At 42.7% G+C, this 25,560-nt stretch overlaps 1 protein-coding gene across 2 annotated transcripts in view; it reads left to right on the top strand.

Annotated features, from left to right (window-relative positions):
* Positions 1–25,560, top strand: part of pcdh19 (protocadherin 19) — a 69,420-nt gene that overhangs the window by 37,262 nt on the left and 6,598 nt on the right. For both annotated transcript variants that reach the window (XM_086133365.1, XM_086133356.1), the window contains exon 4: positions 4,051–4,223. In XM_086133365.1, coding sequence (XP_085989491.1) covers positions 4,051–4,223 — 173 coding nt within the window. The remainder of the gene's footprint in view (positions 1–4,050; positions 4,224–25,560) is intronic.

Below are 25,560 nucleotides of genomic sequence, written 5' to 3'. Positions count from 1 at the left end.
CAGCTGTAACAAAAAGTAACTGAAAGGAATGTTTTTGCTCTCCCTTTTGTCGGGAAGTAGAATACAAGTCATAGGCTACAATGAACGATTGTAATCTTTGCAGCAAGATAGCAGCGTCGCAACTGCTCACAAAGCATGCCAGGTATCCAGGCAGGCCCGCCATATCATAGACCCCACACCCCTGATTAGGAGATCCAGGGATGGCACGGCACTGCAAAATTGTATATTCTTTTCTTTTTAAAACCTACTCGACACGTCATATTAATCATCTGTATTATTATATGATATTTTTAATATTTATATATTATATATTTTTTTATAATCTATTTTTATTTGATGTGAATCCGATGTCACATAATACATTAGCAACTTTTCATTCAAACCCGAGTCTTTAAAGCAGAAGTAAGTCATATTTACATTCACGGGCTTATCCCTGTAGTTATGAAGTCAATGTTTCTTGGGTTAATATAAGCCATACCATAAGGGTCTTGAAATAAGGACTATTTTCAGATGACGGTATTTAGCAAGTAGCATGTTTGTGCTCCCCATAGCTGTGAAGAATACAAGTTATAGAATAATTTGCTTGATCATGATCTTTTTAAAATTCTGCTGCAGCACCGAATATGAAAAGTGTCGATCCAAGTCCAACATATTAAACGACCCTCAGAGAAGAAGAGAGATTCGATTCAACTTTTTGGATTTCAATGGCCCATCAGCATAGAAATTAAACTTAAAAAAAAGGATATATAGTTGCTTTTGAAAAGATAGATATTATAAATACATTTGATTAAAAAGAGTGTTTTAAATGTTGCAAAAAAATGGCCTCTTATTTGATATTCAAATCAAAATGTCAACGTTATTTTTTCTGATTTTCTGTTTTTTACTAGTTTATTACTACATTTAACAACAGAAGGTTCAATGACCTTGTTGTACCTGAGTCATATCATTTCTGCGACACATGAGTGCTGACTTGATTCACAAGTATTTTAGCATCTTTATGTGCAAATATGAATATTATCTCTCACTATACTACAGATTGGAGGTGTCAGAATACATCAGGCATCCATGCTTTTGGAAGGCTTCTGCTTAGCTAAATAACAGCTGGCCCATCTATTTTTTTATGTGGCTATCGAGTAGACATTTTAAAACTGTCATGCAGGTGTGGACTCAAAACCCCATTTATGTTCTCGAGCACGTATCCTCATTGAGGTCACTTTGGGGAAGTGGAGGGGTACGCCCTGTTGCTAATCAATCGCAAGGCGCTTATATGCAACCATTCAGACTTAACTGCACTTACTTGGCCAAACAGTACGTCAGTCATATTAAAATTTTTGAGTGAGTTGTTTTTTGTGAACAAAACTGCACAAAATGAGCACCTAGAATTGGTTTCGTATTCAGCAGTTTTGTGCCATCCTTGAATGGTAATTTTTAACATCCTGTTGCAGTGATTTTTTTTTTTTTTTTTACAGTATGTAGTTAGTGTGCTGTTTGCTTCAAACTCTTTGTTGAGTTGTTGTTGAGTTGAGATAGTGGGCCTTTTCCATTAAATGTATTTTCAAAAATGAAATGTATTAACAGCACGTATTTTGCATTCCATATTTAAAATAGCATTTTTTTCACAAATCCGGTTAGGACAGGGGTCGGCAACCCAAAATGTTGACAGAGCCATATAGGACAAAAAACAAAAAACAAATATGTCTGGAGCCGCAAAAAAATAAAAGCCTTCTATAAAACTTAACAATGAAGGAAAAACATGCTGTATGTATGTAGGAGACTGGACTGTCTCAGAATTGTTTATGTTATTCATTTCTTTTTGTGTGTTCACAAACGCCCCCATATAATTTATTTTGTGATTTCCTCGCTTGATTTTCTGTTTTGGTGCATTATTTTCGCTTTTCTTAGTGTCATTGGAGTGATCATTAATTTCCATTTTTCAGAGGCTGTCTTTGAACGCCTTGAGTTGAAGAGAGGAGAGAAGGCACGGAGTCGGACACAGACGTTTCTGTGTTTCTCGAGACTGTTAAAAGCATAAATAAAGTGCACGTTTAAAAAAAAAAAAACCACAGCACTCCTTTTTTCAGAGCTACATGTATCTATGTTTATATGAGCTCTATTAGCCTACTACCAAAATGACTACGTTTGCTACAATTACACGATGAGCCTTCATGATTAAATGTTTTTTTTTTTTTCGTGCAGTGCATTCTGTAGAGCAGGGGTGCCCAACCTTTTTTGACCGAAGATCTACTTTTCGTTCAACCAACCTACTGCGATCGACCCGCGCATACACAACACACTTACAGACGCATGCCTTCATCAAGATCTGACGCGGAGGCATGGGACGCACTTTTGCAGCGTTTTTGACTATCGTAGCTCACGTGTACCATTTTAAAAATGCGTTTCACGACCCTCCAGATTCTCTTTGCCAGTACCCTCGGTGAATTGTACATGAACTTTATTTTTTCTGCAACAGCCACCTGCCTTGCATCCCGCCCTGCAAATAGAAATGAGTGTCAAAGGCTATGACGCAAATCTTCGTTGACAGAAACGTTGAAATGTAATATTTATTCTACACATTTTTACAGCATTGGGAAATGTTAAGAATGTTTGTACAGTATCATTGTTTTACTCCTACAGAAACCATATTCATAACAAAAAAAAAATCATTTCCCTCCCACTTCTTTTTCCATTTTCAAACATTTTTATGAAGCTCCAGGGAGCCACTAGATGGCGCTAAAGAGCCGCATGCAGCTCTGGAGCCGCGTGTTGCCAACCCATGGGGTTAGGAAGTGTGTGGCCTAATTGCCCCTCAGTAGCACTGATGAAAAATTGTGGCCCTCTGCAGCATTTCATTTGTTCATCCCTAATCTATAGTCTTTATGCATGGATGTGGGAGGAAGCCGGAGTATTTGTAGAGAGCCCACGCAAGCACAGGCACAATGTGCAGCCTCCACACAGGAAGGACAGAGCAGAGTTTCAGACGCCGAACCTCTTTCAGCTGTGAGGCACATGTTCTATTCACAAGTCCAATGTGCTGCCCCAAAAATTGGATAGAAACATGGGAAACAGGATTAGGAAATTGGCACTGAGGTCAAAATAATTCCCTCCGGCTGTGGAAAAGTTTTGCAAAGGGGCTTCTTTTGATTCCACAATTGTCCCTTTGTTACCTGCAGCCTTGCAACAATGGAGACTCTCTTTTGTTTGCCCCCAGTTGTGCTCCCTCCCTCAAGTCCCATTATGACAATTGCCCCTCCAAAGACTTCCTGCATTTATGTAAACAAAGGGCATTGAAGTGCAGATTCCCACAAAACAAGACCCCCAGGAGCCCAGTGATCCCCCCCTGATCTGGTACAGGTGTAATTACAGTGATAACATCAGAAGGTCAGCATTAGCTGCCGCCGGAGCCCTGCAATGGGGAACATTCGGCCAGTGTTTAAGGATACAGCTACCTTGGAATGTCCTTTATTCCTACCTCCCACCCTCTTCCTCCTACTTCTTCCAAGAACACTTGTTGATTTATTCCCCTGCTCTTGAGCATTGTTTATAAATGTGAATTTGTTCCAGTGGGATGATATTCAAATGAGGGGAAATCACACTGTTACTGTGCAGCTGTTGATTGTTCCCCCCATTCCCCTCCCCATCACGCGTTATTGACTGCAAGCCTCCAGTGCAAGGCAGATGCTCCGTTTGTATGCCTCCGGCGTTTCCGACATCCATCTTCCTTCCCGGAATTCCTGATTACTGCAGTATTTGTCTGATTGAAGTGAGTGAGCGCCTCCCTATTTGTTCAAGATGCCCTTGAAGGCAGCGAGTCCATCCAAAATGTCTTTGTCTTTCCCCCTGGGGAGATTCATCCAAGCTCTTTATATCATATATGTCTATTATGTCCACAATAGACAGAGAAATGACCTAAAAAAAAAGACAGATTAAGGGCACAAAAAAATGCAAACAAAAATGCCTGCCAGAGAAAACGATGGACACCTTCAAGGCGAACATGTGAGTGAAGGTGATGTGACAGTTAATCAACATAGTTCTCGGTCCTCCCTTGTGCAGTACATCGACATTCAAAGATCTGGAGGGGAACAGTCTGAAGGACAGCGGCCATGAGGAGAGCGACCAGACTGACAGCGAACACGACGTCCAGCGAGGACACTATGTTGACACGGCTGTCAATGACATGCTCAACATGACCGTGCCTCCCAATGTATGCCAACTTCCTGAGCAAGGTAAAACCACCTCCGTTTTGCTGTACTACAACATAACGGCCAAAGCATCCCTGATGGTTTAGTTCAGTTTAACTTGCAATGGTAACTTCTGATCTGGCTTGTGTTTCTACCGTTGGGTGTGATGAAAAATAGTGAGGAATCATACCAGTTGGATCAGTTTAAATTAGGAGTGAAATAAGGCAGTAAACAACAATGACAACAGAACTCATTCTTTAGCAATGTGATTGGTACCATGACAGAAGGGGTACCTTCAAGTCTACTGAGCAGTTATTTTGGTAGCATTCACAACTGTGAATAAACAGAAATTCTTCTGTGGCTCATCGAGTCGCTTTTGTCGAGGAAATGTGTGTTCATACAATCATGAGGAAGTTGAAAAAAAATACCTCCAGTCAATGTACAACGACAGAAGTGTCATGGGTGAAAAAAGAAATTACTCAATAGTTCAATTCAAAAACAAACATGAGTAGTATAAAGATGAAGACAAAAAATGAAATATTTGATGATTTTCTCATTTTGATGATTTAAAAAAAAAAGTGTATTCCTCAGTCTAATTTATGAATTTCCCTTTCTCAATGGAAATACTGAAACAAATGAACATATTTGCATACCGGAAACAATCTTACTGTAATGAGAGTGTGTCAATACTGCCATGCTGTTGCCAGTTTTTGAAGCAAACACAAATTGTGTAAGTGTTGCAGCAAAATGGTGGCTTGTCCAACTAAAGACACAGCTTGCTGCTATTGTTATTTGTTGCTGTGTGCTCTCCCTTTGGAATGACCTTCCACTAAAAGTTAGGCAATTTCGCTCCTTGTCCAGCTTTACAACTCGTCTTAAAACACATTTTTATTTTTTGGCTTTCGAAGCTTTCGACTCAGGATGAGATTCGGCATTGTTTTAATGTTGTATTGTGTTGACTGTTTTTACGTTATTAATTTATCGTTTTAACTGTTTTTATATGTCTGATTTTTAATTTTTGTGCAGCACTTTGAATACAGTTGCACTTGTTTTTAAAGTGCTCTCTATATAAAGTCCAGTTGAGCTGTAATTTGCCTGTTGTGCGAAACTCGATGGCTGAGCTTAGAGGTGCACCTAATACTGTGGGTAGACATTGCAAGTGTGGTCATCCAGTTGTTGGGTGGCAGTTTGCGGAACTGGATCGGAAAGGGTTGTCTTTTTTATGCTCGTCAGGCAGGCCTCCTCTGCTTGAAGTGATGCTGCGGGGACGTGATAATGAAAGCTACTATTCTACTCACATCTTACAAATTGGTTTGGTGTCATTCAGAAGCTGTTCAAATGGTTGCTTGTTGTTGCTTTCAGTGCTGTTGTTGTCCTTTCAAAATGATTTCTTGAGGTTGCTTGAAAGTATAATTGTTGCCTCAAATAATTGGATGAGGAATAGTCATTTGTGGATGCGAATATGTCTGTTGGAAATGGTTAAAGGAATTTCCATAATTTATTCATCTACGTTATTTTGGTACCCTCAATGTACCCTCCCAACTTTTGACAACTTGAAAAAAACAAAAACTGCCTTGTACCCTTCTGACGCAACCTCAGGCAACACACATTGATTGACGGCAGCTCTGTTTGCGTTTGAAGGTTCGTTGAAACCCCATGAGCCAGCGTGCCAGCAATTACGCTCACAAAGGTGGACTTTTACATATCTCCACAAGCCCTGATCCATTATTCAGAGGGATCATTTAGCCGGCCAGTTAATATGGATGTTTCATATCTGACTGCAGCGTTTAAAAAGACATCCCGTCGTCTGGCAGGAGTCAGTTTAAGGGGTCGTGTCGGTGCTTAACTGCTGCCACTCACACTGGAAAAGGAGGATGAAGACATCTACAGCCAGCCCAGATGTTGCCGTTCACCTGCGAGCTATTTTAGACTTGCGGGCTTGCAGGAAAGCACCACAGGTGCACACGAGTCCGCTTTGGGGAAAACTCTTAGGGTGACCCGCGTTTCTCTCTTTTAGCTCGGCAAAATGGGTTTATAAATAGCTGTGCCTTCCCTCGGTGGTGTTATTTTAACCCCAACCGTAATAAGCACCTCGCTTTTCTTCTCCCCCTTGCTCTCGTACAAAATCAATTTTTAATGAGCGCGACTGAACAAAAATATGCTTTTATGTCAAGGAATAATAAGGCTTCCTTAAAGTTGATGTAGCTGGGAGCAATTTTGGCTGAAGGTGGTCTGTAAGTGGGGAATAATAACATTAGGAGACACACTTAATGACAGCCATGCAAATGGACTCCGCCGGCGCCTCCCTGGCCGCTCGCCCGTCATTTGTAACAACTTGGCCGAGACACACGCCTGACGTCAAATGCATGTTAGAGTATTTGGAATGTGTGGCCCGCTTAAACGGTGTCATTTCATAGTGTTGTTCATCCTTTTAAGCATAATGGAATACTAATAACAACAGAGCTGTTTGTAATTACAATCAGGTCATCTTTTTTGTTTGTTTGTTTGTTTTTTTCACGTTACTGCCCCAAAAATATATATATTTTTTTCCTCTGTCAATACACGGTAGAAGTCACAAGTGAATTGTGAGGAATAGGTTTATTAAAGGGACCAAACATGGCTCTACAAATATGGACCACAGTGGGGAACTCCTGGTTTACATTATCGTCTTTGGTAGCCTTCCTGTGAAGAAAGAAAGAAAATGACCCAAGGGTCACTAATATAACCCAAGTGACCACCTGGAATTTTCTAAAATGCCTATTGACAGGCCACAAAGCCTCAGGGAGAATTTCCTTGGCATTTTTTGACAAGTCACATCAATCTTACAGTATGCGAAACCATAATAATGCAAACAAGGCAATAAACACTCTATGAAACGTGTTTTTGTGCTGCAAGGCTGCTTTTCGACATCCAGCACAAGGCGCAGCGTACAATGAACATCTCAAGACTATATAGGCTTTCATGGGCCTGCTCTGTGTCAAAAAGATTGGTGGGTCGCTCAGCAGGATAAAGACCCTCAAGACACAGATAAAAAACATTTGAAAAGTGATAAAAATAAAACACCGGACACATCTGAAGAACCCCGGTCTAAATCTCTTTGAACGTCTGTGATCAAGTCTATTTCAAGTCATCAGAACAACAAAATTAGTCGTGGAAAATGCAGAAATACAACAGTCGAGGCAGGTCTGAGATCCATTTAATTGACAAAAAAATTGGACAGTGTGAAGCAGTTTGTATTTGGTGAAGGAAGGGGATATTTGCGAGACGATTCACCAAAACAATCTTCCAGGTCTGTTTCGAATCGCAGCCGCAGCACAACACACAATGCCAGACAACGCTGAGGAGTCATTCTCTTCATATATGCTTGTATTGTCATGTTTTCTTGGGTTGACGAGGGCCGTGAACAAAGCAAGCAGGAAGGAGCGCAGGTTAAACTCCCAGCCGTGAACAGAGCAAATGTTTACCATTCTCAGAAATTATGCAAAGGTGCTGTTTGCCCGGGAGACAAGAGTTACCTTCTCACAAAGACCATAAAAACTTTCTTTCACAAGGCAATCCCTTTGTGCTCAGTCAACTCCCCGCATTGCTCTCCATCACAATGGACAATCCTTCTCTCTCAATCACTTTTGTTTGCACCCTTTTTCCCTTTTCGGAGGGTAAAACTGATTTGATCTAGGCCACAGGTGTCAAACTCAAGGCCCGGGGGCCAGATCCGACTCACCAGATGATTTTATGTGGCCCGAAAAAAGAATTATATATATATATATATATATATACACACACATACACACACACGATTTAGAGTATTCCATTAACCTGCCATGCATGTTTTTGGAATGTGGGAGGAAGTTGGACTACCTGGAGAAACCCCACAAAAGTCTTCAAATCTTTCAATATAAAAACTGCACGAATTAAAAACAATTCAACCCTTAACACACACTGCTCCTTTTCATTGTCAACATACAGATATCATTTGTGTGTTTATTATTTTCGCTTTGCCACCACAAACTCAAAATATGTTGTACTTTCCTTGTCTCACTCACTCTTTCAAAGTAGAATTATTTTCAAACGAAAAGCCCAACATCAAATGCAGATTAAATCAGTTTTTTGGGTTTTTAAAAAAATATATTTTAATTCCTTTTTGACATGCCGTCAGTGCCCCACCAGCTGAGGATCAACGTTCTAATGTGTTTTAATCATTTGCTCAAAATCCCGGCCAAGAATCTTAAGAGGAGCTCTTTTTTTGAAACCCTCACTCTGCCCCATTAGATAATTGAAGTCTTTTCAGAACAAATGATATTAAATCTATTCAAAATCTATAAAGGAAGGACTATCTGAAACACTGCAATATGAACGGATGATATGGCTAAGACCGTAACCTTTGCTCGAGGGACGTATGAAATAAGTTCTTTATTTTTCTACTGGGAATTGGAGGGATTTGCTTGAATGAAGCTTAAGCAGTGCCGAGCCGTTACTGTCGTGATAGAAGCCAGCTAACAGTCAACTAAATCTTTTTTTTTCTGTGTGTGTGGACTTTTTCCTTTGATTGTCAGCGTTCTCACGTAATTCCTGGCGAATGTGGATGAGCCGCTGTGTTTTTAGGGATTAACATGCATGTTTTGTCAAATTTCTCCATGTAGGAGTAAAGTGGGCAGTGTGACGTTTGTTGGATTTTGTGGTTTTGCGGTTATTTCAAGTTCATTAGAGTGGGGGAATAAAAAAGAAAAAAAATCAGCCCTTTTGGCTTTTTTTACACACCGAGGAAAGTGAGACTGTTCAATTAGCTCGAGCAAGGAACAGACCTCTTTTATTTTTGACATATTCCTCGCTCCACCCTCCCCCCGGGAGAATATCTCTCATCTATGTGCCAGTTCCCTGTGGGGGTGTGCCTGAAGCCCGGAGCCCAGGAATGGAAGTCCCTTCGATTGGCCACAGATTCATCCGTATTCCCATCTTCCATCAGCGGGATCCACTGGGTCTCGCTGCTCCTAATTGAATCTAGCGTCTCCCCCTTGCTCTCTCAGTGCAAGCGTCTTTTTTCTATCTTCCCTTAAACTTTGTGCCACTCAAGCACTTCCCTTTCCCTGTTGAATTTGAAGGGGATGGAGGGTGGGGGGGGGGGGGAGTAAAAGCAGCTCAAATGTTTCTGCTGCAAAACCTGCCCTAAATTCAACATTTCTAGTTTGCAGTTCTGTGATCTCCAAAGAAAAATGCTGACAGGTGTCAGAGTGTGCGAGGCGGCGGGGCTGTGCTGACAGCAGTGGGAGGAAGAGCAAAAGGAGGAGGAGCAGGCAACGTGAGGCAGACAGAGATGGAGAGATGAGCAGAGGGTATATAGTAAGCGGTCTTAGCCAGGGAAAATGAAAAAAAGGAAGAAACAATCGATCTGACAGGTAAGTGTTTTGGTTTTTCCCCCCCGTAAATACAACTTTGACAACATCGGATCAAGCGTGCCAACACCAACAAATCATGCATGATGATATTTTTATGTTCACATCCACAATCTAAACTCCATAACGGTACCATCCATTTTGATTTGCTTAATCTAATGTGGGAGCCATGGAGCTAAAATGGCCGACAGTGACAAAGAACTGTGGGGAGGTGCAATACGAGTTAAGGAAGACGAAGAGCCACACAGAGCACGAGTCCGACTTGAGGAAATATGAAGGGGAATAAATTGGAATTTCAAGCTGTGTCCATCTGGGCTCCGGTTTTCTCCATCATAGGAGGAACTGATGAAGAATCATTAGTGGAGTTAAGATGAGCATACCCAATTTTGCAATAACTGTTTTTTTTTTAAATTCCACACTGCATGCTTTAATCGCCGAAACAACACAAAGAGCTCACGCTGTAAATCCATGTTGGTGCTGTTCCCCTTAAATCCTGTGGAGGGCAGTAATGAACATTTCAGTCTATTCTCACCCATTGAGTAGAAACCTTCACACCCAAAATAACGTGAACAACAAAGTGACATGCTCCTTTGATCATTCAGGCATCAACTGTGGGACTCATCCAATGAATTTCAAATTATCTGTGATAACTAGCAGTTACTAATTACTCCGGAGTTGCTCACTCACTCCTGATTTTAATGACTAACAACACACTGAATGTAACTGAAATCAGACCCAATTCCAAAGTGAGTTAGACGACTGAAAACCGGGCTTGAAAATGCACATTTTGTACAGCATGTGACAATTTTTACTTCGGATAAGCGGGTAATGTTTGCGTCTGAGTGAGGATTAGGCAAAATCTACTTGGAGGGCATCAAACCCAATGAATTTTGTTTTGGATCATGTAATGAACATACATTTTGAGGCATTGTGAGGTATATATAAAAATTCCTCGTCTCACCCCCCCTCGGGTGGTGTCCGTCCCTCATTCAGCTCGGGTCCTCTACCAGAGGCCAGGAAGCTTGAGGTATATATACTGTATATATATTTTTTTTCCGAATAGGCCATCAAACAATGCACGAGCTTTATAACAAATTCAGGCATATGCATTTTTGTTTATTACTAAATAGCTGAAGTGCATTTTCACACCGCTGCTGTGCTTTCACACAACCGTTGCAGCTTGTGCTGTCAAATAAATGCATGCTGAGTTCGTGGTGACAAGTGCATTCAATGCAAACATTTGTTGGCAGGCACTCTGCTTTGTTAAACACGTTTGGCAGCGTTGCTACTCTGCAAATTCACCAACTTCTACCCCCATTCCCGCATATGTAGCAATGTTTTTGTACAGCATTGCAAGACACTCTAAACAGTAACACTAGTGTCATGCTTATGCTAACAGCATGAGGATGTGTCTGAGCTACCCATCTCTTGATGTAAATCGTGAACTGTATAACTCATTATTAAACAAAAAGCTGACTGGCGTTTATTTTACCCTGTGGAAAAGAGGCTGCCATCACTTTCTTTGTTTTTACACATCTGAATATGTTAAGCAAGCGTGTACACTGCTTTCATGTTTAAAAATAGCCACAGTCTCTTGGTAGTAGTGTTTGTTTGCTGTACTTGCATAAGTAAATCAAAACATTCTTAAAAAAAAAAAATAAAATCTCCCCCCTCCTTTTGCCGTTATTTCTTGGCTTAATTCCAAGCGGGAATAAGTCAAAGGATGTGAGGATGGATTTAAACAAACTTGATGTGTTTTGATGCCGCATTAAGTTTTACAAGCGTCTTTTGCTGCTGGGTTTTGCACACGGGGACAAACAAAGACTGTCGGTCTTGTCTCGGCCACAAAATGTCGTAACTCGGTGGGAGAACTACCTGATCCACGCAAAGCTCCCCTGAATAAAGCCCATGTGTTTTACTCAGCTCAAGAAGAAACTGCTTATCTCCATGCACTTGTCATGGATAGCGTATCGAACATATCAGAGTGAGAAATGGGAATAGTTCATTATTTTCTCGGTCTCACAATGAGTCTGATGTATCTTGTAGAGGGCCCTGTGCTGACAGCTCATTTTCCACACAATCCTGGTATTCAGCTCGCTGTGTGAGTGTGAGGAGGGAGCGAGAGAGAGGGAAAATAGGCTACCGGATCTCCATTGCTTATTCATGATGCTGTGGCATGCTAGGTGTGTTAATAATCCACACAGAAAGAAAGTGAATCACACTTGTTTGTCGAACACCTCGTCAAGCCGGGCCCCGGTGGATGGCATGTGGGGAAACGAGTCTTGATCGGGGGCTGGGGGGCGGATTAAAACAGGTAAGGGTCTGGAGTTTGATGGGAAGGAGTTGATTGGATTAGAAGACGGGAGCCGGCAGCGGAATGTTAAAACGGCCAGTGCGCAAACACTGCCTGGAGTGTTGGAGAGTCTGTTTTTAAAGGTTAATCACAGAAAGATGAGGAGATAGAGGAATGATTGAGAAGTGGGATTTGCAGCAGTTCAAATGCGGCAAATGAATCAGGCCTTTTGTGGGCCTGAACATGCCCGAAAACTCACCAATTTTTGTGTGTCCTCGTAAGTGCGTTTTATTTTTTAATTAGCACCATGTTGAAAAGTAGATTGAAAACACTAACTTGTGTGTGAATCTATCATCAAACAAACAAAAAAAATGTCTCAACGACCCATGCCCAAAATTGAAAAGGAAGTCCACAATTATAGTTAGCAGGCAAAGTTTAGGACTCACCCAAGAAACAACAGGAGATACTAAATGACAACGCTGAACATAAATCAAGTTTATGGCCAAAAACACAAATGGTGAATTGAACACATACCTCTCCCGTTTATTGATTCCCATAAATCCCATGTTTCCGTGGATAGTTTCCACAGCTCTGTAAAAACGTTGGCATTGTTCTTCCACACCACACTCATCTAAGCATGCCTTTATGGATCTTGATTTGTGAACACAGAAAAAGGCCTTCTCCTACGTCAAAGTCAAAACATGTCTTGCTACAGGGAGAAAAATAATAATACAAATAAATCAATAAATAAGAGACAAGTATATTCCAATTGATTATTTAGATGCTTATTCTCACTGATTTATTTCATCATTTGTAACATGAGCGGCAACATGATTTTAAAGTTATTTTCAGATCAAATTGCCATGTATTGCTAATACGTGGACTCTACGAAGCCATAACCTTGCTGTTTCATGTTTCCTCATCCTAGAGATGCTCACACCTACCATCCCAGCCTCATGTGCCGCGTCTTGTGCACATACAGTACGATTACATTAGTTTGGGTCATTGGGGGAGCGGAGCAATGTTTGCCACTTCCGGGTGGCGATTTGAATGCTCTGCGTGATGCACATTCAGCATAAGGAGAGGTTAAGATGGCAGGCCGTGCCGTGCGGCTTATTTACCTGATTCCCGCCCACCTACTTGTCACAGGAAGCTGTGAGCGCACTTTTCTATTCTACTCTTTGGGACACTGTGGTGGACCCAAGCGACGAACATGCAATTCAGTTAATTCAGATTCAGATTCAGAAAACTTTATTTTTCCCCATGGGGCAATTAGAGTTGTGCGAGAGCGGCTTATAATAGAGACAGTCAGAGCAAAGGCAATACAAAGGATGAGAGTAGGGCTGGAGGCTTAGCACTTGAGGTAGTGGTTCCAGCAACAAAACAGTGTTGTTAAGCCATTTTCTTTTCTCTTAGAATAACACAAAGGTCATTTTTTTTCCCCAAAAGTTTTACGTGAATAACGACACACGATATGGTCATCAAGAGGTAAGACCACAACTTCCGAGAGATTCTTCCGAATGAGAAAAAGGCCAAACAACAACAGAGCAGGGGTGCCAAATGATTGTCACAGGTCACATTGTAGTTACAGGTTTTTTTTACAGAGGGCTGCAGTACTGATGGAAGGCATGTCAGTCCGTCACTGATTTTTTTGACGAATGATGACTATCTTTGAAAACAGATAGACCAAAGACTGACAGAAGTGAATTTTTATCCGTCAATGTAATCGTCACTAACTGGATCCCATCATTCGTCAATCAGCAACAAAATAGGCTGACTGAACTTCCGTCAATACTGACTGCTGGTGGCATTGTCTCACATTTGGCACCTCAGTAATTGCAGCGACATTCAGCATAATCCATTGTTTGAGCTAAAATTTGCTTCATGTGAAACTGGTCCATGCCGCAAAAAAAAAAGGTTGGGGAGCGCCTTCGCTGCCTACACCTCCCGTGAGGACAGAAAATAGCAGTTTGTTTGACTCTGGAGTCAAAGCTGAGTTGTAAACAGAGTCACAATGGACTCGTGGCATCATTGTTACTGGAGGAGTAAACAAACTGATATGAAGGCACACATGGTCCAGAGGAGACCCGTGAGTGGGCAGGATAGCCGCCGAGAGACTGCCAAGCCAGGCTTGTATTACAGGGATCCCAGGATATGAGACACTGACCGGTCGGTCTGCGCTCCCTCAAGGCAGCTGGCTGGCGGCCCAGCCGGCTATAATCAGCTCCATTACCTGTAGCACTGACTCACATTTAGGAGCTCTCATGGTGAAGTCATGAGACAAGGATGAACCGGAGTAGTGTTAACACGCGAGAAGCCGATGCACGCCCAGAGTTGCACTCTTCAGAGGCACAGAAAAGGCATGTATTTTATCTCCTAAGAATATAAATTAAATGCTCTCTTGAAATCAAAAGGAATCATCGGCCGCAGATAAGTACATTGTAGCTCGCAGATTTCTGGCCAGAATACAAAGAGACACTTATCACTGCAGCTGGAAGGAGGAAGGAGGGGTTGAGTGAAGGGGTGTCAGGGGTATCCTTCAGGCATTTTTAACCCCTCACACTTTCTTTCCTTTACCGTGGGGGAAAAAAATAGCTACACCTCTATCCTCATTAATCCATTTGACTTTTTTCCCATTTCATCTGTCCGGATGGAGTAGCAAGTGCCGTGTTTTCTCCTGCGCAGTTCATGCCGCGATTTGGGACGGAAAATGAACAAGAATGCCTCAGCCGAGAGGAGCGAACCAAACAACAGAGAACAAGGGTTTCTTTTTGTTTGTTTTTTGCTCTTCATGGGGAGGAAAATGTTATCCGAGAGGAGACACAGGGAAGCACTGCAGCAAAGTGGACATTACGGAGTATAAATCTGTGGAGCTATGCCACGGCAAAAGGGCAAGATGACAACAAATCTGCCTGACCATTGGGCAACCAACAGTTTGCGTCGCTCCGATAGTATCGACTGCATACCTGTACACCATCCGACCAGTAAATTGAAACAGTTCCTTGTAGGTCCTGTTCAGTGATTCTATTAATTATTATTATTATTCACAATACGGTTGTAGTCTTGTTAACTGCCTCTTGGGTTCAGCAGTTGTGATGTCTGACTGTTGTCAGTCAGACAACAGTCAGACAAATTCATCTCCAATTAAGTATTAACGTAACTTGAAAACTAACTAACGCAATATGAAAGTCATAAATACAGTCAATATTTGGATGAAAAACACTTGCAGAATACATACTGTACATATTAAACAATAAAAAAAAATAGAAGTCCAGTCGTAACAAAGTATTCCTACGCTAGTTCCTCACACGCTGTTTCAAACCTCAAAGAGTCACCGAGGTCCCCTGTAATTTGTTCCTTTCATGTTGATTCAGTAATCATTACAATTTGAGAAACCTAATTTCATCACTGACCTAACACATTTAACTATTCAGCACAGCCGTGAAGACAATAATGGGAGGTGAAAAGCAAGCCATCCAATCTTGACGGGCTTTCATTCAGTGATCAGCGTCTGTGCTCTCCCGCTGTCCCCCAAGTGACCTTGGCGAGCCATTCTTGAATTCAACATTCGGTCTCAGCAGCAAGCAATATATACTATTGATGGGCCTGGACCTTTTTTTCTTGGTCGAGATTATTCAAGAAACCTTGAATGTTCACTCAAGTCACAGACGGACGCAGAAGTGGACCGCTTCACACCGTGAACTACAAATTGCAGTTGACTCAGAAATTTGTATCGGAAAAAGCCTTGCATTGTTCATGGGAATATGTATTTAAAATGTCATATTTTGATCACATACTTCAATCATTGAAAATGAAGCGCCTTGAAAATGTAGAATTCCAAGCTTTGCTGTTAAGTTAGGGAGCTTGACAAACATGGAATCATCATAATTAATGAAAATGGGCGGGGGTTTGTTTCACTTTGGATTTTTGTGACTACTGCCTTAGTCACGTTCTTTTTAACATTAATGTTGAATGAACATATTCCCTTCGTCCCACACTATACTTATTCAAGCTTGTATTTATGGACTTCACGTAAAAAAAAAAAACAACAACCCTCCCTTCCACTTGTGCGTCGTGTCGGGGACAATATCAGTGCAATCAGATTGGATGCTCAGTCTTTGCTTTGATCTTTTTTGCAAAGCCCTGACACAATTTTCTGTCGCCGTCCAGCAGAAAAACTCAGTAGTCTTGAAAGCAATGTGTTCGGGCTGGCAAAAATCACACATCTGTTTTGAACAAACCAGACATTTTGTTTGATTTGGTTTCAGTCCAGTGAAAACTGGGGTTGCTATATCCTAACGTAAGTGTCTTTGTTGTGGTTGGCGTTGCCGCATGCAAATGATACACATCTGAAGTGCAGCGTGAATGCTTGTAACCCCGCCTGGATGAGTACTACCAGTAGTCGCTCTGAAGTGTGTTGTGCTATATGCTAGTTTGCGCTTGTTTTTCGCCCACTTAAGCGTGAAAAAAGGTCAGCGGCTGAATGCGACGCATGGATGTGTTTTCTGCATCGTGGCCAGCGGTGGTGCATACGCAAATTAAGTGAATTAATCAACATTAACAACATTATTCACAAAGAGCCATTTGTATAAAAAAGGGATATTTCCTTTAGGCAAATCTTTCTGGGCATGAGCATAATTATCGCATTAATGTAAAATCAGGCAGATCAGTTGCTGGTTATTTACAGTCTTGGTTTAGGAGTTAGTGAAGGGAAAAAAGTGCACTGCAGTGGCTTTATTGTCCTTTCTTTCATATAACTAAGCCGGGGACTCAATCGATGGTGGCCAAATTTGACTTTTCAAAGGCCCTCTGTCCCCTGCCTCTTAAAGGGAAGGATAAAAGGTAATGGGAGAGGTCGGCTGTTAAGTTTAATGGCAGACAGGCAAGTCTCAGAGGGGGCTATTTAATGATGTGCCTCTTCTCATGCCGCGCTTGTTAAAGACGAGGCCAAAATGCATGAAGAGGACAGGCCCACAGCTCTGCTACCCCCTCCAACCCCCCGTCTAGGATCTGCGGGCTTTTGTGTGTTGTGTGCACCAACTCGGCTTACATTAACATCAGGAAATAAATAAATCAGGCATGACCTCTTCATTCCTCAACACAGGTTCAGCCACCTTGCATTTGGAAATTCACGCAAAGCCTCTTGCGCGGCTTTACTGCTGGGGGTGTGAGGGAAGGTCGCCGCTCGTCTCTCTCGTCTTCCGAGAGAAAGAAGCGGATGGCGGGAATTGGATCTTTGACACCTGCCACTTCCACTCTGCTGCACCTTGCTTCACCCATCCCTCCCCATCACCCCACCCCCTCCTTCTTGCCCACCCATCACCCATCGCCATGCATGAGGACGTTTGCGTGTCACAGCTCAGCATGTTGTCATGAGTGGGCGCATGCAGGGAAATCCAATTACTTCCACTCTGTCAGACCCCTGCAATCATGCTTATGTATGTAACTGAAATTAAAAAAGATGTGCCGATTAGTTCCCCGTCTCCTACTGGCCGCCACCCCCTTTTGCTCCCTATGTACATGTGCAGATCTTTTTGTGGACCCGGACACTGTAGAGTGCAGCAGTAGATGGCAGGTGGTAATGCCGCGGCTATTCATTCTGACTCATATTAAGTGGTATCGTGGAGCCGCTCTCGCTGTGGTGAATAATGTGGAGGCAGAGAGAGTTCAGCATGGTTCTTGCTGTTTGACAGACATCATGGGGAAGGACAGCCTTTCTGATGAGAAATCATTGCACGTTGTGAACTGTATATCTTTTTTTTTCATTCAGAGCTAAGACGGTGTGTGTACATGGCATGAGAGAAAAGTGGATTATTCTGTACAGCCAAGTCATTAGAACCAGACATACAGTACACCTGGAAAACACACAAGTGGCTGGAGGGAGCGGACGGTTGACACAAAAAAGAGGGCTGAGGAGAACAGGTGGAGTGAAAATGAGTTGACAGGAAATGAAAAAGGGACACGGGGAAAATATGAAATCAATTCAAATCAAAACAAGTGTCAACAAAAGCACATATGACAAATAAGAGTTTTCATTTCTTGGAAAAAGGCTTGCACAGTTTGAGCCTTGACCCAATTAAATCTCAGCCCGGTATTTCCGATTGTCATGGTTGATCTGTTTGGGACCAACAGGTGGCTCTGTGGGGCTCCTCCAACAGCGGCACACCTGTTGGTCATCATGTCATTATTAGGTTTTCTGTTCAAAGGACCCCTGGCCCGACCACTCAGTGTCAGGGTTGCTGTCACTGCTTCTATTGGTGCATGTCTGCCTTACTGCCATGGATTTTTGTTTGTCGTACTTCCACCTCTTTTTTGTGTCTGCCATGGGTTTTTGTTCGTTCCTTTGGATTCTTGTTGTTTTCAGGACTTTATTCTGGATTTAGTTTTCTCCGTGTTTTGTGAATACAGTTTGCCAAGTTCATCCTGCTCCTCCCTCCTAAATTAAGTCTTAGTTATGGATGCATTTTTTGCGGCATGTAAATATCCAGAAGGCTGGAGCAATGCAATTTCTGCCGTCCAAACATGCTTTGTCTGCCTCAGAGTTCTTGAAGAAACAGTCCAAGTATCTTCCTGAGCCCTGATGGCTAATCCAGAGTGGACCACTCCACCTCATTGTGTACCTTTCTGCTCACAGAGCTCAAGCTGCCCTTCATACTTCATACTGCCACTCACCGTATTACAATGCCCTACTTGCCGAGGTTGTTAAAATTACCTCGAAGAGACTTTTCAAGGGAAGGCGGAGGAAAGAAAAGGCGGAAGGTAGAGTGGGAAATGAGAGAGCGGGTACCTCACCGGGGCTCGGTGACAAGATAAAATGGAATATTAAAAGCATAGCCCTGCCTGACACAAAGTGAATGTGACTGAATGAGAAGGCACATTGTATTAATTATGTAAGGCCGCTTTTTTGAGGCAAGTCGGAAGCAGAGAGACAGAAAGAAAGACAGCGAGAGAAAGAGAAAGGTTCGGATTTTTGCTTAGCGTGAAGTCCAGACACTTCGTGGCACTGAGGTTTTGTGCGCATTTATTCCACATTCCACAAAGCAATGAAATAATCAGAAAGGAAAGAAAATGGATATGTTGCTCTTGCTGGCTGTCATATACGTGATGGATCATGGCTTAACGGATTTAAATTTGCACCACTCCTTGAAAGCACAAACATGTGTTTGGTTTGGTTTTGTGTACTGAAAAATACATTTTCCAAGGTTGATTGCCCCTCTGTCACATTGGTAAGGCACTTCAGCATGCCCGTGAATATACGGTTGCCACAGACCATGACCTGGAAATTTATTGTCGAAGGGTGGTTGCGGATGGAACTTTTCCTACCTTGATGCCAGTGGATCACAGCACAATGTCCCTTTTTTTTTTGATGCTCCATGACATTGAAGGGTGGGGGGGGGCATGGGGATTGCCCCTCCCCTAGGGTAGTTCCCCCGCACCACCACCACGGCCCTCCCTTTGTATGACCCTGGTCAAAACCGTCACACAATTTGACCTCTCACAGGAACTACATGAACATAAGTTTGGGAGCGGCGCACATTCCTAAAGCCACTCAAATACACAGAGAAAGGGGATTCAAAAGACCATCTAGGATAAGAACCATTTCTTTTCAAAGTGACATCGCCGACCTCTGGTCCAGCATACATATGACAGCATTTCAAGCCATTTTGACAAAGTTGTCTGAATGTCAAACATTTCCACAGGTGATTTAGCCCATTTACAGACCTCCTTTGGCTTTCATCTCCATCTCAATGCTGGCCACTGATGTGATTTAAAATTCTGGTTCTGACCTTCCTTTATGTTTTCCCTCAGACTCAGGGGTTTTGGAGCAAAGGAGCTTGCGAGGGTGGCTTGAACACTTTCTTTTTGTTTTTATTTAAAGATGTCCTCCGCCAAAAGCTGTGCGGAGTTAAAATGCGGGCGGTCTGCTCTGCTGTCATGGTGGGGTTGGCAGGTGCGCAGCTGGGATGCCAGGCGCCCGCTGTGGGGAGTTTTGAGGGAGGGTGTTGTACTGTATTCTCGACATGGACCAGGAGAGCCAGAACATGGGTTAATTGCGAAGCTTACTTTTTGGGGGGCAATTTGGAAAAGCTGTCATTTGGCAAGGGTAACTAACATTTGTTTAGTTAGACTAGCAAACAAACACCACATTGCATATTGCATTGCAAAAGCTGGAAACGAATTACAGTATACAGAAAGCTTCTAACATTAATTTTGATGGATTTCTCTATTTTGTGCACTCGCCCTTAAAAAGCACAGAAAACGTTTATGTTCACAATGATCTTTTTGTCCAACTTTCAATGTTATTGTTTGAATGTATCATTAAGGTCAATAACGCAGCTGGGCTGATCAACGCAGATCTTGTCCAATAACAGAATTTGTTGGTAGAAGTTAAACGGTAACTTTGCCTGAAAGCTGAATTCTTGTGGTATTTGTGGGTTCGCAAAACCCAGAGGAACCAAACAAACCAAAAATCGAGAGGCGCTTGGCGCCTTTTTAGCTGGTAAAAATGTTTGTGTTTTTTTTTTTTTTTTACCTCCAGGATTTGGCAAGAGTTTGATGTACCAGCTTGCTCCACTCGTGGACATTTTCATTCGTTGCCTTGATTGGTCAATACAAAAGTTTGGTTGTCGTGCACAAGTTGCCAAGATTGTGATAAAGAGAACAAAAAAAAAATCCGACTGGGCAAATGTTCCCACGGTGAATGACGTTTCACTGCAGGGTCAAAAATACCCAAAATGTTAATTTTATATGGACTTGGAATCTCTGACGAAATTATATTGGATTTCTTTTCAGCACGTTGAACTAGTGGTTAGCAGGTCTGCCTCGCATTTTTTTAGATTCTAGGTTCGAATCTGAACGGTCATCCTGTTTAGATTTTGCATGTTCTCCTTGCGCTTGTGTCTGTTTTCGCCTTGCACTCTCGTTTACTTGAAGACTCTAAATTGTTTGACGATGTGCCCTTCCATCGGCCGGTGACCAGTCTAGAGTGGACTACATCTCTAGCTCAAAGTCAGGTGGAATATGCTCCATCATCTCACCTTCTGACCCTAATGAAGATGAAAAACAGAAGGTACAACCATAACTGAGCATGACTTCTTGTGCCGCATGATGACATATTGTAAAGCTGCTCTGCAAAACCAGTGCATTACGCGCCATTCGTAATTACTAAATATCATATGTTGGGACTAAACCCTTATGCTGATTGAAATTATTTTTCTCTTCTTTAGCTGGCTTGACACAACTGGGCAGCAGTGTTGCATTTTTTAGACCTTTGAACTATGTACAGTTAATTGTTACCTTTCTTTTTAAAAAAGATAATTAACATCTTAATTTTGGAAATTCAAATAGCTACATGACCTGCACTGTTCTCTGGTTATCTATTAGCCATTTATTAGCAATACCTTCTTTACTGAACAAAAGCTACTCCGGGCCCGCACTACAGATGGTCTTCACTAGGTATAATAATGAATCCCATCATTGCCTGAACATTAGAAAGCGCCCATCCACGTATCATTGCAAAAAACATGTCATTTATACTCTACATAGCAGTTCAATAGCCAACGGTCCTGCCTTTGAACCTAACAATGACATAATGATTTATTAACAGCGCGTCCATTGTTGGGTGTTTGTTTCACCCGCCCGGCGCTGTTACACAGCTGTTAAACAGCTGCTGTTTGTACCGATTTAGACGCGAGTGCATTGTTTGTTCACAGGGATTAGGTCATTCATTCCTCACACCACAACCTGCTGGTTCGGGATTACCGGCGGCCAAGTTCAAAACCTCAAGTACGGCTTGTCCCGTTTCTTTTCAAGCAATCCTGCAAGTGCCATAGAACGGCATGCATGTCGTGGAATTAAGCTGAAGTGACATATTTTTATAGCCATGGGGAGGTCACAGCCATGCGTGCGGCAAGTGACAAGCTGTCAGACATTCTGCCATGTGATGGATTCAACGTTGAATCTGTTCTTCATCAAGTGACTGTTGCTTACGTGAAAATCGAGAAGCGCGTGAACCCCTGGCTTCGCCGCTCATATCGAGGTGCTAACAAGACCGCCCAGAGATTCCAATTTCTTTCACAATTAATATTGGCTTGAAGTCATACAAGGCAAAAATGAAAAGAATTTTGGATGAGGGATAAATTTAATTACAGCAATGTATGTCAGACGGAAGCGCTGATGAGATGAAAGGGGAGGACAGGAGGAGGAGATGTATAAAGGATGGGCTTTGGCGGGGGAGCTGCCAGCGATGAATCTTGGGGGGTGTTTTGGTGGTGCTGGTGGGTTAAGCCTCGTATGAAAGAAGCAGATGCTATGGGAAGAAGAAGAGGGCTTGATGCTGTGCGGAGAGTGATGGCTTGCCCGGCGCAGTAAGGGTGCCCCTCTACTGTTTGTAAAAACAAGACCATCACACTCCATCTTGCCGCTCCCGCTGGAGCCGAGCCTGCGGGCTGATTTATGGCGCGCGCACTGAATTGGCTCGCTGGGATGACAGCAAGGCTCGGACTCTCTCTCGGGTGAGTGGTGGATGAGGCTGTTTGTCCGAGACAAAGCTGGCACCGGTTCCACCGCTGTGGTGAGGACTGACTATAGCGTGTACTCGACTCCCAAAACTGGTGACCACTCTCTCCTGTCTCTGCGCTGCTGCTGACATTTTTTTACCCCCCTTTGAATTGTTCTCCCATATGATTCTTCTTTCTGCTTTTGTGGTACAGTAACAGCTTCATCAAGGCCCTGTAGTAACAATTTGGATTTAATCAATCTTTGCCGTGCGGCTGCCAGAATGGAAAATTAATACGGAGTGCAATTACAAAACAGCCATTTCACTGTCAAAAATACAATGCCGCGACGTGATGAGACCAGCGAGTGGATGCTGTCGAGCAGCAAATTTTAGCCCTTTCATGGAGACATGGCAGCGAATGCCGGCTGCCATGTTCTCATAAGAACCACGAGCACCGCAAGACACACTCTTTGAAAAGATTTAGGGATTCTACACAGCTTCAAATAACAATACAACAGAGTGAAGTCGGTCCCAGTTCATCGACTGATTTGGGAGGAAAAATTACAAGCTATCAAATGAAGGGATCAGATACTGAATAAAAGCACCTTATGAAGTACTTCACTCGTGCCATGAAATATGCCTTACTGAAACCTTTTAAGCCACCCACCCTTCCAATCCCAGCAGAGCTGGTGCACTCTCACAACTGCCCAGATACATTGCACATCCCGACCAGCAAAACAATAACACACCTGGCTTCAGAGGCCTCATTAACTTCATGTGAACAATCTAGCAATATATGGCAAGTTTTCAGTATGTGTTTGATAATATTTATATTATGTAATGATGGTATTAGCCCCCTATTGCACTTCAAATGAGGTGCACCACAGTTTGGATATGTAAGAATATTAAAGAGGGGCGGCACGGACAGATTTGTCCCTTGACTCCACCACTGTGGCCTTCTTGTGTTGGGTGCAATTTGAGTTGAAGTATTAGCTCATTCCTGAGAGGCTGACTTGAAAACTGAGAACTGTAAATGTGATTATCCCATATCTAGCTGAGCATTAACTTGAAAGTGTTGACCAACTTGTGTCAGCTATCATTCAATACTAATGGACACCATCATCCCTGGGAATTTAAGGGTGGTGGTTTGAAAGCTCGATGCAGTAGACCGCTCAGGAACATGTACCAAAATTGTTTTTCATCTCAGTGATTTTGTTTTTAGAATCAAAATCAAGCTTGCCGTAGCATAATCGAAAAAGTTCAAAAATTTAAAGAAGGCAAGCTGAGAAATGCATTCGCTCTCAATGTGGCTAAATGCTACGTGATGCTCGGTTTCTCTTTCAGGAAAGCCTGACCGGCCGCCTGGACCACTGTCAGTCGATGATGAGGTTGTTTTTCAAAAAGTGCAATTTAAATGCAGCCAATATTACCTGTTGACAGGGGAGCTTTTTGTTCCCTCTGTCGAATAATTGTCTTTTCAAATGGTCCGATAGATTTGTCGAAGCAGTTTGATTTGACAGAGTTTAATTTCAAAAGCCCCGACGGCAGAAGAGAAAAGTGGCGTATCAAAGCAAAGTGCCGCTTCGTTCTCACCCCACGTATAAGATATCGAGGTGTAAATTGCGCTTAATTATTCCCTTTCATAGCGCCGACATCACAGTGGCATCAACATGTCTGCCTGTCAGTTGCGAAGCATGTATTTTCATATGACAAGCACAAAGCGGGCACTCGCCGCGCCAACAACAAAAGTGTCAGTGCAAAGTGGGGAAGACAAAAAGGTAGTTTAGAGCCCAATGTGGCAGCCATTCTCCTCATAAAGTGATTTATCTCACCGCAGTGCTGTTTCAGGTTCCCTTTGGGTTCATCAAGCTGTGAGAGCAGACTGACTAAAGTGTGTCCTCCTGCATCACCCAATTGCCTTGTGGATTCTTTTAAAATAAAATGTTAGTATCTCAATTCGACCTTCAAAATGACCACCCGTCTCTTTGGTGTATTTTATAGGATGCCATCACGGATCTAGATCTTCCAGTGTGTTTGCCAAAGTTGATGTAAAATAACTTGCAAAAGCTCTGGGAGTTTCTTTGACGAGATCCTCCTGACAGTGAACGCATCCCCTTGCTGTTCCCGTCAGGGGGGATTTCTAGTCTTTTGCTGATTTCGTTTTTTTTTTTTTTTTTCTGTTTCCCCCTCGCTTCTCTCCATTAGCCACACACAAACATCACCTCCAGCTGTATGACAAGAGGGGATCATTATGTGCCCGCACAAGGCGACGGCAAATTTAGCGATGAGCTTGTCGGGGCTGAGGGATTCCTCAAATCTCTGTGCCAGGAAGTTAAGACGTCTTCATCAGACAGAGGGAGGCTCAGAATTTAATGAGCATGGGGGCAAACTACGAGGAAGAAATAGTTCGGGAATGTTCATGTGATACTCTTCTAAGCCACCGTAAACTGTTCTACTTGGCCAGAACTAGAATTACAATTTGCATTGAGTTGTTTCTTCTGGTGTTGCTGATGGTGCAAGTTGTCCATTCACCCGGTTTTGGTTAAAACACCACATGTTGAGTTCCCTCTCAGTGACGGTGTGACTGTGCCTGTGAAAAGCCTTCTGTCCTAATGTGCCCCCTGACTGGCTAATGACCATTGCAGTGTGAAGTCTGCCTTTCATCCAGAATGAATTGTGAGAGGTTCAATGAACGATAGTTCTTTCAAAGTTTGATGCCATACTATATGCGACCTACTGTATGCACTTGCATTAAGAGCGCTTTAGTATTAAGTGGCCATTCGACAACAGTCCCTCTGCTCCCGTCAGAGGTCTCTGTGAAATTATTGTAGTTTCCAATGCTGTGATTTGTGGTCTCCTAACAAATTTGAACTTGTAGCTGATCTGATTTCTCAAAAATCCAAGCAGGAGCTGCCTTCACCATCTATGCTTCTGCACCGGTTGGCTTTCAAAGTTGAGCACCGCTCTTTGACTCTTGAAATTCATCGCTGATAAGCACGTTTATTGGTGAGAGAAGGAGAAGATTGTGCTTTGTCAGAGGTCACTTTTTTAAATTTAAATTCTGCCTCTTCAAATTTGTCACGGCTCTTTAGGACAACATCTGCGTTTTATGAAGCTCCATGCAGAGACGGCATCTGTGAGCGTTAATAGCACTTGGCTTTCACAATGCCATTTATAGCCCAGTTGCTCTCCCGTAGACCC

Source organism: Hippocampus guttulatus, chromosome 2 (assembly GCF_054856545.1).
Source record: "Hippocampus guttulatus isolate MCC_2025c chromosome 2, RoL_Hgut_1.0, whole genome shotgun sequence".
NCBI lineage: Eukaryota > Metazoa > Chordata > Actinopteri > Syngnathiformes > Syngnathidae > Hippocampus > Hippocampus guttulatus.
This window is presented reverse-complemented; position numbering and strand designations above follow the sequence as displayed.